The 18,497-nt window shown below is 31.0% G+C and overlaps 1 protein-coding gene across 3 annotated transcripts in view; it reads right to left on the bottom strand.

The window, feature by feature from the left end:
- Positions 1-10,219: 10,219 nt before the first annotated feature.
- Positions 10,220-18,497, bottom strand: part of LOC126736855 (spermine oxidase-like) — a 413,704-nt gene continuing 405,426 nt past the window's right edge. For all 3 annotated transcript variants that reach the window (XM_050441462.1, XM_050441463.1, XM_050441464.1), the window contains exons 10-11: positions 16,099-16,336; positions 10,220-10,580 (exon numbers count right to left, since the gene is read on the bottom strand). In XM_050441462.1, coding sequence (XP_050297419.1) covers positions 10,340-10,580; positions 16,099-16,336 — 479 coding nt within the window. In that variant the 3' untranslated portion in view covers positions 10,220-10,339. The remainder of the gene's footprint in view (positions 10,581-16,098; positions 16,337-18,497) is intronic.

Raw genomic sequence — 18,497 nt, 5'->3', positions numbered from 1 at the left:
ATTCAAGTATTTTTAAAGAAAGTACTTTGTGGAAGAGTATACAAGAAAAGACCTTGGAGTTGCCACCTGCAAAGCCTTTACCTGGTTCTGAAGGTCCAAATATACCTTATTTCCTACGAAGCTTTCGAATTAAATACTAATTTACTACGGCCTTTTGGAGGAAAGGAACTTTCACAGAAAAAAAGAATATTCAATTATCGCCTCAGCCGAGCCAGGAGATATGTTGAGTGTTCCTTTGGTATACTGACAAACAAATGGAGAATTTTGCATCGACCTTTGAATGTTAATACAGATTTTGCCGTTAGTATTGTGAAAGCTTGTGTAGTGCTTCACAGTTTCGTGGGGGATGGCTATAACTTTGAGGATACCATGACAGTTTTGGGTATGAATGATTTGCCAGCACAACTAAATATGCAAGGTGGAAGGGCGGCTAATGTCAATGGCTTGGAGGGTGACTAATTAGTCAAGCAATAGAAAGACTAACCACGAGGTCTGCGGTATCCTAAAACTAGCAGATATTCTTGCTTAGATATTCTTTTCTGATTTAGCTAGTACTTATATATCACTTTTAGATATTTTAATATGATTGGCTACTAGATTTTATATTAGGTATTGAATTTCCTCGTAAAGAGTTACATCCGCTTACTCTAAGAAACGATTTCATCCCTTTATGGAGATTTGTAATTAATTCATGTAAAATTAGACCTATGAAATTTATAATAGACAGGACGTTTAATATCTATCTATGGTCTATATTCTATTCTTCTCATCGATAAACTTCAAAATACAAAAAAAAATTAAATGAAAAAATAAACTTTAAATAACTTTACATATTATATAATATAAAACAAACATTTAAAAAATAGAAAAACTGTAATAAAATTGTATTTCCTCGAGAACGTTTTGATACATATTGTTTATTCGTCTTCTCGTTTAATACAGACTATATCTACATTATCTCCCAATAAGTATAGAAATAAAATTCATTGTATATTAAGTATTTTACGAAATCAATAATTATCTAAAATTTTAGTTTTTTAATATTAATTATTGCAAATTAAAATATAAGATTAAGTGTACTATACCGGGTGACACACAAAAAAAGGGAACACGTAATAAACTTTTATTTTTCAACATAAACAAATGAAATTTGGTATATCGATAGATATACAACTATTTTATTGATATACCAAATTTCATTTGCTTAGCTTGAAAAGTAAAAAAGTTATTAAGTGTTCTCTTTTCTCTGTATCACCTGGTATAAGTTTCGTATTATTAAAATTCTAAATCAAATAAACATCGCAAGAAAACTCACAAAGGCTTATATATCATATTTTAATACTATTAGATTAAAATTACGATATGTTTTGCTCTTCTTTGAATAGATTTTTTTATTACAATTATTTTATTTATTAAAAACCTCCAAAATGGCAATTGCCTTAAATAATACATTACAACAACTTCCATATGAATTATATCTGTTTTTAGCCTAATAACCTGATTTAAATGCAAAATATGAAACAAGATTATTTAATTAATTATTATCCTATATAAAAACTGAGAAGTTTCAGGGTATAATTCTCAGACAAGAGTATAATTAAAGTAGGAAGATTAATGTTAAATTTTTAATAACTTTTTTATATTATATTTAACATTTATTTTATATTTAGCTTAAGCAGCATGACATTATTCACGTGAAAATGATTAATGACTAAAACCACCCTTTAGCCAAGCAGTAGTGGATAAATCTGCCACTCTGCGTTATGCAAATATAGCCTAAGCTAACAAGGAAAGTCTCGGTTGAATAGCTCAGCTGGAAAATTAAAAGATGACAACGTTATTAACTAGGCTGAACTACGTAAATTTAAAATTAAGCTACTAAATTTCCAGTTAATTCTGTAGTATATTTTATTTTATTCCGGTAACTGTATTATCTTTAGTTTAGGAGTTTAATCACCATATATAATATAAAATTGAATTGAATATCCTTTTCAATTTAATACTCTCCTAATAGAGACAAACCTAATTTAAAAAGCTGCAACTGGCACTAAATTTATTAATATTTTCATTTAAATGCTTTTATTATTCCATGAAAACGATTTCCTTTGTTACTATAAATTAATTAAATTTTTTATCGTTAAATCGCCTTATATTTTGCTTTCTGTAATTTTATTTATTTCGGTTGGGTATAGAAAGGCCTTTTAACAATAAATGACAAAAAATGTAACATGATTATTCAGCGTATGCCTATTACAAATTCAAATTTTCCATTAGCATTCTAATTTGGACCTGATGAAATTATTTTGGGATCAGTACTTTGCTGTAACAGTTTTCTCTTTAGTGTGTTTCCAAATAAATTGCGGCAATTTGGGATGTATGTTTTAGTTATAGCGTTAACGTACTTTATAGGGTTTGTGGCCCTCATATTAATATTTGCGTATTTGTAACGTTATTTACATACTGAATATAAACATGTGGAAAGCACACAACAACAATGTTTTGCATAGCAAGTTATAGTTGAGGCTAACAATAATATATTATATTATGTGATCAAAAGCTGCAATAATGCACAATAATCTGAAGGCATATGATCTTTTAATGTAACGTATTAAGAAAATATTAATCTCAAAATTTTCTAACAAACACAAAAGTAAAATAAGCTCATAGTAAAAATAGTTTCTTAAAAAAAATTCTTTACGAAAATTTAATAAATATAATATAATCAATCCCTAAAAATCAAAACATAAGGTAACAACTCAGGACCAATTATTTCACAAAATTTCATATTTTAGGGTTTTTACGCGTTCGTGGCATTGCCGATATAGCTGATATTCGGGGCATAGTTGATATCATACTGCCCTCTCCCCAAAATTTAGTTCTGAAATAATCCCAAAGATACTGGATGTCGATCCCTTGAAGAAATACCAATCCACACTTTTTTCCCCGGAGAAGGACGCTGAGGAGTATAACAGCATACCAGAATTTGGATACATGTAAACCTGAATACTAACTCTAACATACTGCGACACATCCTCCAGTCCAAGTTATCAGGTCCGCATGCTTGCATCTGAATTACTAGGCTGTTCAGACCTTCGGCAAACAACTTCCTCTTTAGAGAACACAAAGCGTCAAAATAGTCAAAAAACTCATAAAAAGCGTCATAAATATCAAAGAGGTACCCAGAAATTGGGAGTTTGGCTTTCTTTCCAAATGGTGTGGTCTCCATGTTAACAAGTTCAATTTTTCAAGTTTGGGATTCGACTTCATGGTTAATTAGGTTATATATGGTTATGGTACCTTAGTTACCTTACACTAGCCATGTAATGTGAAAGATTACTTTAATGCACTTTATAAAAGACCCTCCAACAGCTTGAGGTAAGCTTGATTCTTTTTTAAACGTCTTCTGATGGTTTTTAAGGCCGCCATTTTTAATGTTATACATGTTAATTTTAGGGTTTTATGCAAGGTCTTATGCAGGCTCTTATGTAGGGTCTTAAGCTAGATCTTAATCCAGACCTTAGGCCAGGTCCTAAGTCAGGTCTTCAGAAAAGTATTAAGTCTTAAGGGCAATCCCAAGACCATCTCGAGCTATCTCAGGTGCTGTTCCATTTCCCATCATAAATTAGAGCTTTATCAGGATTCCTTGCCACTTCATGACGTTATTGATTGGACCTTATTTAGCTGCTGTCCTTGAATCTGCACAGTGGGTTACCAGGCCAAACCAGATAAAAGGAATGTGTAAGCAATGTTATGATTTTTGATTTGTTATTGTTATTTGGATATAGGGACTCGTTATATTTATTAATTATTATCTAGTGATTAAAGTTCTTTTTTGGCAATTTACAATGTAATGTAATTTGCATATTTACCTAAATAATAATTTATTCAATACCTTAATTTTACTATCTTGATTTTCATTCAGTATTATATGTAAGCAACCGCACTGGAAGGTATATTTATTTTTATTTCATTTAGTACATGTCTTACAGTGTACTGTGCGGGGTTAGGTTACTGCCTTTGGCTAAAGGGTAGTTACATACTAGCGGGTTATTGATTTTTTTAAATGGTTCATAACTTTGGTGAATAGAGTTTTGATTTCAGGGGTGATACTTCTAACACGAAACTGTCTTATAATTTTTACGACAATCATTTATTTAATTGTACGTTTAAAAATAAACGTTGATCAGAATTTGCATATTTTTATAATATAGTAGCGTTAATACCTGAAGCTTATTTTGTGTTTTACTATGTGTTAAATTTCTTTAGATCGTTTTTGTTTAGGTGAGAGCCAATTTGCCACTTTAAGGTTCTTATAACTTCTAAAATAAACACATCAAACTAAACGGCGCTTACAATTTAGAAGGTAAGCATCTCTACAATAATTCATGCCAACCCACCACTAATTAATGTTCTCCATACTGCAAGCTGCCGTTAGCATATCTGTCACTCTATTAAAGACTTTCAGCATCATTCAATTTTTATAGAAAATATAAATCTAAATAAAAAGTGATTTCATTATTTTGAAATAAAGTATTGCTGATGTTCCTTGCAATATGGTCAATTGTCAAAAAACTGTAGAAAGATACCAAACCTACTTCAATAAAAGCTTTTGTTTAAGGATTATCTACTGGCTTAAAAATACCTCATAGTCTTTTATTCGATTCGAAAAAAAACTGGAATCTACTATGAGGAGAAATTAATGAAGAATAATTTAGAAAAAAACATTTTTTGATTAGAGGAGAATTGCGTCATAGTTGTGTATATCAAGTATGTGGTTGACGAAGTTGCAAAATCCACTGTTCGAACTATTTGAAAACTTCCTCCTTACCATTGCAAGTTTAATCCAATAGAGCTGATATGGGCTCAGATAAAAAATTAAGTCGGAGGAGACTATTGTTTGACAATGCTTTAAATAACGTTACTGCTAACAATTGGAAAAGAGCCATAAGAAAATAAGTCTTAAACAGCAGCAAATGTGGACTATGGATGCAATGATGGAAGTTCAAGTAGATCCACTAATTATAAATGCAGACTTTTTTATTTCCGGACTTTTATTAATCAATTTTTCACCTCTGGTTATTTTTATAATCGATATTAACTGCCTGTGTTTAAAATAGCATAAACTAAGCATTTAAAATAATATATCCCAAAACGTAAGTCTTGGTAAGGATTAAATAGAAATAATGCTTTATTCTTTGGTTATTGTATTACAAGGGTTAGGAAAAATTATTTATTAGGTACCTTCTGTTTTAACACCAAAATACATTTTTATCTGTAATTATCAATTATCAAATGGAATTATCAAAACTTATAATATTGGAGAAATCATGAATTCCACCCATATTATCATGAATAAATAAAGCTTCATCGTGCATATAGCACATGTTTTGTCGTAAAAATAATAAAATCACCAATATTATTAGAAAATTTTTACTCAACATGCAATTTTCAGCAGAAAAATTATCCCACAGTAAGTAAAGATATTTGCAACAGCAACTGCAACATTAATTAACTTACTTACTTTTATTTAAAAAAAGACTTAAGAATAATTCAATGAAAATAACAATGCAATACTAGTTCCAATACTTCCGGACTATAAAATCCCTATAAAATCCCTGAAATAAAAGAATATAGATTTTTATTAACGTTAAGTATACCAATTAAAGCAATCGAAGCAAATCGAAACTATGTCATGAAGAATGGCTAAAACATATTAGGTTATCCGTTTCTTTAAATTCATATCTTTAAGTAGATACTTCAAATACCGTATTGTTTGAAACGAGTTATTATAATAAAAAGACAATTATAAATATGTAGTATCTATCGCACAAGAAAATCACAAAACGTATATAATTTACAAATAATGGAAAAGCAAGTATACTTATCTAAAGTGGAATTTTAAGAATTAAGTAAATTTTTATGCTGGAACGTAATTTTAAAAAAATATTTGTTTTTAATTTTACAATTTAATTTTACACGCCCACATTTTTATCCACAACTACGGCTAAAACATTTCTAGCAGTAAAACACCCGCGATCTACCTCCGGTATGTTTAATAAAACATTGTCACCTACCTTAACTGGTGAAAATTTTTTGTGACTGGTTAAGCATTTGAACAGCTTGTTGTTCAAGCCGCTGGAAAAACATCTGATTTGCATAGGTCTAAATATAAATAAATAACCTTTCTAATAATATTGCAGTATTTTTTTTAAATTTCATTTTCGATTGCCTTTTCTCTTTGGCGTCTCATTTGTAAATGAGCTGTATGTATAATTTAATAAATTTCACTTGCTCCACAATAGAAAATTAAGCCTGATTGATTTTATAAATATTCTTTGTTAACCATTTTATCATTTTCGACAACTATTAAAACATCATATCGTTTTATTGTACGATATTGTTTGAATTATATTTTAAGTCCATCTCGTTTTCTTTGTAGTGCTTCTTTGATCTCATAGACAATTTCTTAATATCGTTCGTCTGATAATAACAACGACCTATCTTTTTTCTCAACATCAACTTAAAAAACTTTGTTAAAACATAATTAAATAAAAATTTGGAAAATATTAAAATTAAGAATATCTCAATTTATTTCTTAAAAGCTGCTAAACATTAATTTGTTCAAAACTTAAAAATGTATCGTAGTATATCAGAGGATTAATAAGGTATGGCAATTTAAACAAGTTTAATTTAATTACATTATTATTATTATTATTATTATTATTATTATTATTATTTTTATTTTTATTATTATTATTATTATTATTATTATTATTATTATTATTATTATTATTATTATTATTATTATTATTATTATTATTATTATTATTAACATGACTACTTCTGTTGTTAATAACAGCTCGATATCTGTTTAGCCTGCTCCTAATTAAATTCTCAATTGCCAAATGTGCCTGATAGGATTTAAGTCGGAGGATTGCGCAAGCCATGGCAATATCCTGAATAATGTGCTGCTCCAAAATGTTTCTAGAGATTCTTGTAACACGCGGACGAGCATTGTCGTGCTCTAGAAGTAAGATGTTTTCTCCAAAAGCTGTAGCGCGTGACATTTTCTTGACCGGTTTACAAGGTATTGTAAAGCGTTTCGCTTCGCATCCTGGTCACACCCTCCGCCTTTTAGAATCAGGGCTCAAACAAAACCTTCATTCATCGCTAAAAAAAATGTATGCCCATTTACGCTATTGCCAATGCTAATACTCATTGGGTTTTCCTAAACTTCTTAGGCGATTTCCCTGGAATAGTTCTAACGGGACGTTGGGGGTAAAGATTCTTTCATTTAATAGGTTACATAAAAAAATAAGGTAGGTAATTGTCAGTGTCACTAACGCCATGAACATTTTAAAGCTCTTCGCAGCTGCTTGGCAGTAGTATTGGGGTTTGGAAAAGCCTAAAGGCCTATAGTATAGCGTATAGCTCTTGTTGGGTTTTGTTACCCTCACATCACCACTTTTCATAAACCTTAATTATTATAACCTTCTTATAGTGATGTTGATAGAATTTATAGCTTCTGCGACGTCGTGAATATTCAACCACCCTGTATCATATTAACAGCTCGTAACTGTGTTTCATGATCAAAATGTTGCTTTTGCACGCACGATTAAAATTACAAAAAAAAACATAAATTACATTTTTCAGTTTACCAAATACAAAGAATTAAAACTTTTCATTTGTTACCACGAATAACTCAATATGACTTACTGTAAGTAAACATGTAAGCAAACATAGATTCATATATTTATCTTCTTTTCGAGTGATGGAGTTTATTCTAGGTCAAATTCGGTGCAAATATTTTAAGAGCCTATTATTGGAGTCAAAATAAGACGTTTTTTACGCAAAATGCTTTAAAAAAATTGATTATTTAGAACCGTGACTTCAGTTATTCGTCAAATTTGCTGAAAATGGGCAAATCCTCGTTTTTTAGGTGCTTTTTTTATTTTCCGTCTCAAAAATGGTGTAAATCCAATTTTTTGGGAAGAATTCAGAAGGGCTTAGTTCTCTGATGGCTCCTATATTATATTTCCGATAATAAATTTAAAAATCTAGCAATACCATCTAGTTAGCCATGAAAAAATCTTAAATTTTGTCTATTGCATTTTTCGGTACAATTAACGGTTTTCGAGAAAATCGTGGGTAAACGAAAGGGGTGCATTATTAAACTGGATTATCTATCAAATTAGAAAAAACAAAGTGCGCCTTGACTGCTTTAATTTTTGTAAAATCAAATTAATTGAATCGGAAAACTATAAAAAACGATAATTTTAGATTTGTTCATAATTAGATGGTGCTCTAGATTTTAAATTTTTTTATCGGAAACATAAGATATGGGCCATCTTATGATGGCCCATAAGAGTATGCTCCCCTGAATCCTTCCCGAAAAATGGCGTAAGCTAAATTTTCGATTTTTTGGCGGAAAATGTCAAGAGCACTCAGAAAAATAGGCACTTGCAAATTTTCAAAAGATTTGAAACATAACTGTACTCAGTATTCCAAAAAATCGATTTTCTTCGAGCAATTTGCGAGGGCTGTAATTCTAAGAGGGTGCATTTTAGGACACGTGCTAATAGAAAAAAACTTATTTTGATCTCAACAATACGCTGCTAAAATATTTGCACCGAATTTTGTAATACCCTGTACACATATCTTATCTCATCTACTTATTCATTTGGTCATCTAAATCGCGTTGCAGTACTTCTGATGCTGAGAGACTGTTGACGGAAAAAATATCCATATTCTCTAGATTAGGTTCCAAAACAGAAAGAAAAAGACCTACTGGTTTCAGAAAAAACATTTTGATCGGAACCGAAGTTGGAACACATCATTTTAGGATCACAACTATCATTACTTCCAGATTACTTTTTGATTCGATTATTTATTGATTCGTGCTTCATCGTAATAATTTCAACGAGAACAGCGCTGTGAATAAATGAAAATAATTCCTACAGAAAGCCACACCTGACTTACAATCACAATGCAGATACTTTAATAAATAAATCCAAATAATAAATAGTTTAAATAAACATTATTTTGAACCGACTAAACTAATATAGGAAAAACGCTTATGACGACTAAGGCTCTAGATCAGTAAAAATGAGAGGAACATCGCGTGAGTGTAAAGAAATACTAATTCCTTTACTTGTTTGGAATGATAAACGTCTGGGGCCATCTAACAGTCTTAAAAAAGTTACTGGATCTGAAAAGATAAAATATTCAAACAAATATGTGTCCGGTCGACGGTTACTTTTATAAACGTTTGGTAATGGCGCATCCCTTCCACATGACGATGTCACCAAGCGCAAGGAAAGCGCAAATAATTTATACTACACACACTACAATATGTGTCCCGTATCTAATTTTAAATCATAGCGCCATCTAACAGTTATGCTGTAAAATATAATTTAAGGTATCTGTAGCCAAAAAGGATTTAAAGAAAATTAATATTGAAAAAAAAATCAAGCTAAATTAATAGTCGTAGAAAAAGTCTACGATCGTAGTGCTGTTCCTGTCGCCTAACGAGCTTTGGAATCAACCACTCTACGTATGTAGAATATTGCTTATTCCACACTGTTAAAACATACCGTTTTGCAGTATACCCTTTTCTGATATTGGGACGCAGTTGCCTGGTCATTATCAGAATAACATATGCTTTGGGCCAACTAGCACTGTCCAAATTATTTAAAAATTACCTTGGCACAAAACTTATGACTCTGTGGATGATACCGTATTTATTCTCACTAATTTCATGGTTTTTATTTTAAATATTTATATTCTTATCTTAATTTTATCTTTAGAAAAGATAATGCAAATTAAATTGGGAAATAATAGGATGGTTCTTTAATAATTAACTATTTTATTTAAAATATATTTTACGCGAAAATACGCACATGGTCTTGCGGGATTGTAACCTTACCGACCTTGCACAATGCAGTCCAAATGCCGAATATTGACCGCCGGTCATTTCGTGCAGTAATTATTTAGTGAAATAAATTTTTTATTAGACTTAAACTTTATATAAAGTGTGAGTGCCTGATGCTTAGCTCTACCAAGCCCGACTTCAACGAAGACAAGATAAGCCATTGTGCATCACTACACACTGAGAATGACACATTAGTGCCATTGAATAACCGACTATATTTATTATACTAATGAAACAAAATAGGAATAGTGATCTAAATAATTCAATAATACAAACTTTGTACGCCAAATAATACCCATTTATATTTATTTCAAAAAAACTTTTTTATCATCAAATATAAATACCTCTTAAACGTAGAAAATTAAAGTTTATTCCACCAATATCATTAAACAACATTGTTACATTAACTCACTTGGACTTACGAACATAATCACAAATAACTTGAGCCTGATCCAGACCCGATTCGTAAGCCCCATGGGTTGTAGAATAATGCGATGGATGGACGGCCTCGCCGGCCAAAATAATCCGGGGAACGCAGTCGATAAACAGGGGCTTTCCCAGTGCTCGTATTCCGGAATCTCGAGCATCACACTCGGGAGTTATGTGACAGTAACTCCCTTTAACGAACGGGTTTGAGTGCCACCGCGTCCTGTAAAAAAAATGCCATTAGATGTCAGGAATTAATGGTGCGGAAATGGACAATGCAGGAAAAGCTACCGAGAAAGGAAAGAATAATGGATGAGATGATGAAAACGCGTGGTTGTCCAGGCATTATTGTGCCAACACGATTAAGTGTTATCTATAGGGGAACTTAAAAATTGTGTCATTATTTTAACGTATTTTTTTTTCAAGCCACTTCTAAAAAATCCTTTATAGGCAATGGTTTATAATCGACGTACTCTATCATTTAGTAGATGTGACAGTTATCCGATAACTAAAAAAAAATAGTCTTGCTAATTTTAAATATAATAATTTACCCAAAAAATTAAAATATTATAGCCATTTTCGGTGTAATTATTAATAATAATCGCCAAAAGGTAAATACCATAGTTTCTTGTACATACATATTCATAAAATTTTAGCTCCACCTGTCTTAAATTTAATTTCTAAAATTTAGTAATTCGAGTATGGCAGCAAAATGAAGCTTAATCCGAATTACATTCATTTTGAGTTTACTTAAAAGCTTTGAATGTACCTTTTGGTTATAATTGATAGAACGTAAATGTTTATTTGGTAAATGAAAATCATTGGTGTCATCAAACATAAACCGCAGTGATACATGAAAACGGCCTGAAATCTAATATCCTAAAATCAAGACTATATCAAAACAAGCAAAAGTTGAGATGTCCTTGATATCATTAACCTATAAAGTACTGAAACTTAGCAGGAAATAAATTAAATGAGACTCCGCAAAGAGGACGACAAATCAGCTTTACACATAGTTATTTTCGAGTAGGTACTCCTCACTACCTTACAGTAGGAACCGATGTCTAGAAAATGATATTAATTAGAACGAACGCACAAAAAAACTTGTATAAAAAAATTACATTTCGCGAGAGTCACAAACTTCTAATTGCAATAAATGCAACAGAATATTTGATATTAAGCAACTAACTGCAATATCAGGGATTAGCAAAACTGTATGCTATTGCAGACACAATCAATTAATTGTTTTTCTATTAAATTAATTAATACTCTAGGGACAATTTTCAAAATTCCCTTCTCTAGTTCAAATTAAATTATAATTCTCCTCTAATTTGATTATAAACTATTCCAGCAACTAGTTTTCTAGGCATAATGGAATTAAAGATCAATTAAATAAATATTTATTTACATTATCTTTATGTATATTATTAGGTGTACTAAAAATATGATGGTTTGGTTTTATCTCTGAAAGTTTCCCTTACTTCTCTCATTGTTACTCTGGGTTAATTTTCTAAATGGTTAGTAGAGTTAACGATATTACATAATCAAGCAATAACATTTTCTGGATTTAGAAATAGCTGCTGAACATCACCTAATATTTAAAAAAAAAAAAAATTTACCAATAGTACTTTAAATTCTTTTTTAATCCAAATTCTGTATCTTTTTTTTATTATTATGGAATAAATAACCTATGATTGCCTTTTTAATCTGATTTACACAGGAAAGAATAAATGTTGCGATAAGACTATGATTCTTGACTTAGTATTAGTTTCATATAAGCTCATATTTAGACTTTTAACATAATACATCTGCACTAATAAATCCGTTAATTAAAAAATTGCACTTAGAATTGATTTTTCACGTTTTAACAAATCCCTCTTTTTGCTTTAATAGTTCGTAATTTAATGTAATCAGCTTTAAACATTGAAATCTAATTCTTTAGCTTCGTTCTCATTCATTTATAGACTTATATTTATAAAAATCCTATGTCCGTAGATATATGTTTTATAAGTCGTAGCATTTCTAGAACTATTAGATCAACTATTCTTTTAATGGAAGCGATACTCACAGTACGATATTGAAGTAAATAATTTTAATATTTTTCATTTCATTGGCAAAGCGCTTTTAACCTCTGACAGGTTAGAGTTTGTCTAGCCAAGGAAAGGTATACCATATGTTTCATTTTAAAATTTTAACTACAAAATTAAAAAAAATAGGAACGTCCAGAAACCAAGCGGCGAACTTCAGTCTTGGAGCCAGGTTAACCTCTGATATCTTTAATTCTCATAGCTTTTTCGAACTTTGTACCTTAAGATTTAGGAATATTTTAAATGTTCATTTAAACGATGTTTGTTCATACGGTTGTATTTGGATCAAAGAAAACTATATCTAAGGGTATACTGTTATATTGTTGAGCTCCTAGAAAGCAAAATATTGACGATGTTAGCTCTTAAACTCTAGAAATGGCCTCTTGACGGTGAAACGACTCCGTAAAAACATTTTCTTATTGATTTACACAAATAGAGTAGTTTTACACTTTTGTTATAACTAATAATACACCCACTCCCATTAATCCATCCTTCTATTTTATAGATGCCTACAATGTCGGTAATTCACTTTTATCTATACGCTTAATATCCTTAATTTCCTGATAAGTTATTGGGCAGTTACACTAAGGCACTACCTTAAGCTTTTTTTGTTCTAGTTTTAAGTACCTGATTCAAATGCAATATGCAATATTAAAGATATAATTATTGTTCGTTATCTTATGGTGGTCAACCGCCATTGCCAATATCTAATTTTTGCATACTTTGACTAAATACATTTGTTCTTTTTTAATTTTCTGTTCTGAATGAGTATACAAGAGATCATTTGCAAACTTCCCACCACAGATTTATCGAAAACCATTATTAAAAAAAAACGCCAAAATACGTCAAAAAGTTTGTCAAGGGGGACAACTTTCTAATCTAAAATTACTTCACCCCTTTTCACCCTCTGCCCCCCAGGGTCATCCCCTTAAAAATTTTAAATGGCAATGGGTATCGAGTAATAGCTTGTTTAAAAGGTCTTTCGAAGTCTTTTATTTTGACGTTTAATTTTTTTAATCATTCGATTCGTTTTCGAGAAAATTAGAAAAATCTTTGTTTATCTTAATTTGTTCAGATAGAAAACAAAAACATGAAAATATCAGTTTTTATTTCAATAAGTGTTCAAAATGTTGCCCGTGTTTAGCCAAACAATGATATAGGCGATGTTCAAATTCCTGACGGACATTTTCAAAAACATGTTGTGGGATATCATGGCAGCTATCGATGATGCGTTGACGAAGTTCATCCAAACTTTCAGGTTGGGGAGTAAACACAATAGATTTCAAATGACATAAAAAAAGTCTAACAGCGTTATATCAGGAGATCTAACAGGCATTCTATAGGCCCCCTTCGCCCTATCCATGTATCTGAAAACTCGTCGTCTAGCCATTGCCAAACGGGAAGAACATAGTTAGGAGGAGCCCCGTCTTGCTGGAAATATATTTCAGCCTCATTAAGTATAGGGTTTCCATCATCATCGATTTGTTTTTCAATGGCTTCAGTGATAAGCGGATTGATGGTATTTTCCAACATATCCAAATAAATGTCTCTTTTTAAATTTCCGTTAATAAATAATGGCCCAATCACTTTATTTCCTAAAATGCCTGCCCATACATTAATTTTTTGTAAAGGTACTGGGTATGCCCTTCTACAAATGCCTGAGGATTTTCATTGCTCCAATACCTACAGTTATGCTTATTAACAAATCCATTTAGATAAAATGTGCATTCATCGCTGGGTCGTGCATTCATTTACACATGAATAGTATTATCATTAATCGCTTCAGTCATTTTTTCACAAAACTCAACTTATCGAAATCGTCTTCGGTTAACTATTGCAATATTTTCATTTTGAATGGATGAAATTTATGAAGTTTGATAACTGTGTAAACAGAGCCTAATGAAATACCAGTGGCAGCAACAATTTTGCGTAATGAATTATTAGGATTTATTCCAAAATGATCCAAAACTTCAGCTTCATCCAAAATTCGCCGATAGTCACGTTTTATTTGCAATAGATCCAGTTTCAGTAAACTTAGTAACAAGGTCCAAAACATACCTATGCGAAGTTATCTTCTCCGGATGTCTGGCGTTAAACGTGACGGCAGTTTGCCGAGCACATTGATTTTGGGCACCATAAATTAGAATAATTTCCACTCTTTCGGCTAGTGTGTAAACCATTTTGGAAGTAAAATCTTCGATTCAACAAATACATTTTCACTATTCCAAGACTGTCACAAATGTAACTGACGGCAAAATAAATTCTTTATTTTCCTTAGCAACTATAAATAACTAAGTAGGTATAACAATATATACAGTTCGCCCAGGATATCTGTGTTGATGAAAAGGATGCGAAAAACAATTCAGGTTGTTATTTAGTTTTTTCCACGTCTAATCTTCAGAATTACTGTTTATGTTGATAGTTTCCGTTTTAAATTATAAACGAATTGTAGATGTGGCAAACCCTAACGGGCAACATTTTGGACACTTATTAAAATAAAAACTAATATTTTCATATTTTTGTTTTCTATCTAAACAAATTAAGATAAACAAAGATTTTTCTAATTTTCTCGAAAACGAATCGACCCATTTAAAAAAATCAAACGTCAAAGTAAAAAAAAATCGATTACTCGATACCCCTTGCCATTTAAAATTTTTAAGGGGATGACCCTGGGGGACACAGGGTGAAAGGGGGTGAAGTAATTTTAGGTTAGAAAGCTGTCCCCCTTGACAAACCTTTTGACGTATTTCGGCGTTTTTTTTTAAACAGTGGTTTTCGATAAATCCCTGGTGGGAAGTTTTCAAATGAACACCCTGTATATTGTTATGTATTCTGGTTAAGATCATTTAAAGAAGATCCAAAACAAGCAAAGTCAGAAAAGCTAAAAGGAGATTTAACCCATCTCAAAACTATTATGGTTTGTTGCTTTCGGTTTAGGTGAGATAAATTATGATTGATTATGAAGAAGTTCACGGCTCTTTATCCTTATTATCTGGCCTTTTATTAAGTATAACGAGATATTATATCTCAGCATTAAATAATCCAAGAGTTTTGCCCTTAAAACCACTAATGCTATGATAAAAGAGTTTTTTCTAAGAAAAAACTTCAAAATAGTAAAAAAAATATTTTATAAATAATTTTACTACAACTTTATACATTTTTGATAAAACACTATATGCTATAAAATATCACAGTAGTGTAGAAAAAGATGAAAATATTAATAAAAGTTCCTATAATATTGGTTTAAATGTTTTTTGCCTATAACTATTTTGAAAAACTCGGTCTTGTTTGAAAAATGTTTGGTACTTAGAAGGCACTAGTCACTACGTCAAAAATGAGAACTAATGCTTATGATTTAAATAGGGACCTTCATTATATTTAATTCATTATATTCAAGTTATAGAAGTAACCGGTAAACAAAATGTGATAAATATATATTGATATTTCCCGGTTCTTACCTAAAAATGCAATAATAAATTAAGGCAACCACAACAAATGCCTAGCGAGGGTTATACATACTTTAAGACCAAGTTACAAAAATTTTTTAAACTGTATTATATCATAAAAAAGCAGCACGTTTATTGTTTTAAACAAAAGTTACTTCCCTTTTAGTTAAGTAAATGTTCCATAAATTTAAATATATTATCAACTTACCTAATTACTTTTTTTGGCATAGGTATAGAATAGTTTACTAGAAACTTTCGTAAAAGCTCCGTGCAATGCCTGGCAATATCCTTTTCATCTAAGTTCTCAACTTCCTGCACGGCATCTCCACCAACCCAAGTCATTAGGGCCAATTCATGATTAAACACTTCGTCGAATCCGGTAATTGTTCGTAGCCATGATTCTCTCTCACCAAATTTGAAATCTTTATTCCAAAGTAGTTGAAACCCTAAAGTTAAGATTTTGTGTGTCAAAATTTGTCAATATTAAATCCGGGTTAAAGCATATTATGGTAGAGCCAAAAATTTGTTAAGTTTTATAATCCTTATATATATATTTTTTTAAATCGAGTGAGAAAGTTTTTAATGAATAATTTATACATATTTAAATGTAACATACCAGGCTGGCTAAAAAGTTACTCACTTAAACATACAAGATATTTTTTATATAAACCAATTATTATTTTTCTACATAGTCCCCTTGTGAGTCTACAAATTTTTATCAACAGTGGTCGGATATCTTTAATTTGTCTAGATAATACCAAGGATTACCAATAGTACCAAAACAATTATTCATGAAGGTAATCACAATTTCTTATTTCAAAAAAATATCTGTCCTCTGAGCCCAATTTCTAATAAAGATCGGGAAATTAGGATGGTATTCAAGCAGGTCAAGCTGTAAAGTTAAGTTTTGCTATAATAATCCCGAGCAAGTAGGAGACTGGTCTTAATGAAACAGATTTTTGTTCTACAAATATGGCAATTTTCCCACAATTTCGGACAGAAGTATGTCCAGTTATGATGCATAGTATGTTTATGTAACAATATGACTTCATGACAATTCCAAACAACCGTTTTAAATTTATTTTTGTTTCGGGCATATAATGGTGTATTAGAGTTTTGTTAACGTAAACTGTGCCAGTGTAGTGAAAATGTTCATTCGAAAACGAAAATTTTTAATATAGCATGAGTAAATGCGGGAACTAACGCGTCGACATCTCCCTCATCCCTAAATGTTAATTTAATTTGTGCTTTTAATACGTGCTTTTAATATTATTCTTTTTTCTGCATTACCGAGATGCAAATGCTTAACCGGCTGTAGGTGATATGCCTGTCTGTGGTTAGATATCTGAAGATGCTGAGCTGTTTTGTGAAAGCTAAGCGTTTGATTATTATCACAAGTACGAAGTATGCGGTTATTTAAATATTATTTCGCCGATTTCGATTTTGTTCTTTTTTATCATGCAGGCTAAAGTTTCGAATGTTCTAATGAGTTCTAATTAAAACGCGATCTGGGGCCGTATTTTTGAAACCATTCGAATTTGATTCGTATACCAAATTAGAGGATTTCGCATGAAAAATCGATATTCGTATTTTCGACCGCTTCGTATGCGAACTTTTTCGCATGCGGTGTCTCGAATGGGTATATGCCATTCGAATTTCAAAGTTCGTGTGCAATTTGAATTTGAATCTGCCACTTTGTTTTTTTTTTTAAATTTGTGTGAGTTCGTCAAGTATTTTCTTAGTTTTTTTCTTGTTTATTGAAAAAAAAATACCAAAAATCATATGGCAAGATTAAACAATCTTGTGCAAAGAAACGTCGTCGATGCACTGGAAGAGACTGAAACTCTGGCAAATAGAAGGAATAGGATGTACTTATTCTATTCCTTCATTTCTTGACCCGTTTGAAATATATTCAGATGCTCAATTTAATAAATTATATAGATTAGGCAAGCCTATTACGATGGAACTGATGTGCTCTTTATGTGCTCCAGAGATTGTGTAATCTGTCCGCTACTTTTACACAAAGCTTGTGCAGTTTTACCTAAAAATCTTGGGTGAATTTGCCCGACTTTAATTCCGAGTGTTATTCCATAGATGAAATTAGTTCTTTCTTTTGCTTACTCGATGCAAAACTGCAAGATTTTTTATTTTTTTAATCCATGTTAAAAAAAAAGTCAATTCGAAAAACCCAAGAAACACTATGAAAAAAACTTAAAAAATTCCCTGATATTTTTAACTTAAATTTTAGGTTAGGTTAAAAAATCTTTATCGTCTTCATCCCGTTTGACACGGCCTCCAATAGCACTCGACGTTGCCACTACATTTCATGTTCGTATGCGAATAAAATTTCGAATGCTGTTCAAAAATGCACTTTTTAATTCGTGTGCGAATTTTGCACCTCGACTTTGTTCGCATTCGAATATTCTCGCATGGTTTCAAAAATACGGCCCCTGGAATTCTTTTACTAGTGTAGCTTCTACGATATTCCCAAACTACTGCAAAATGTGTATAGTACGCACACTACTAGTGAAAGTAAAATAATATTTTTTGCGTAAAAAGAAGTATCTTTATTACCTAACCAAACGTGCCAAAGTCCATTTAAATATT

This window comes from Anthonomus grandis, chromosome 5, assembly GCF_022605725.1.
Source record: "Anthonomus grandis grandis chromosome 5, icAntGran1.3, whole genome shotgun sequence".
Classification (NCBI taxonomy): domain Eukaryota; kingdom Metazoa; phylum Arthropoda; class Insecta; order Coleoptera; family Curculionidae; genus Anthonomus; species Anthonomus grandis.
Note: the sequence above shows the minus strand (reverse complement) of the source record. Positions and strands in the feature narration are given on the sequence as shown.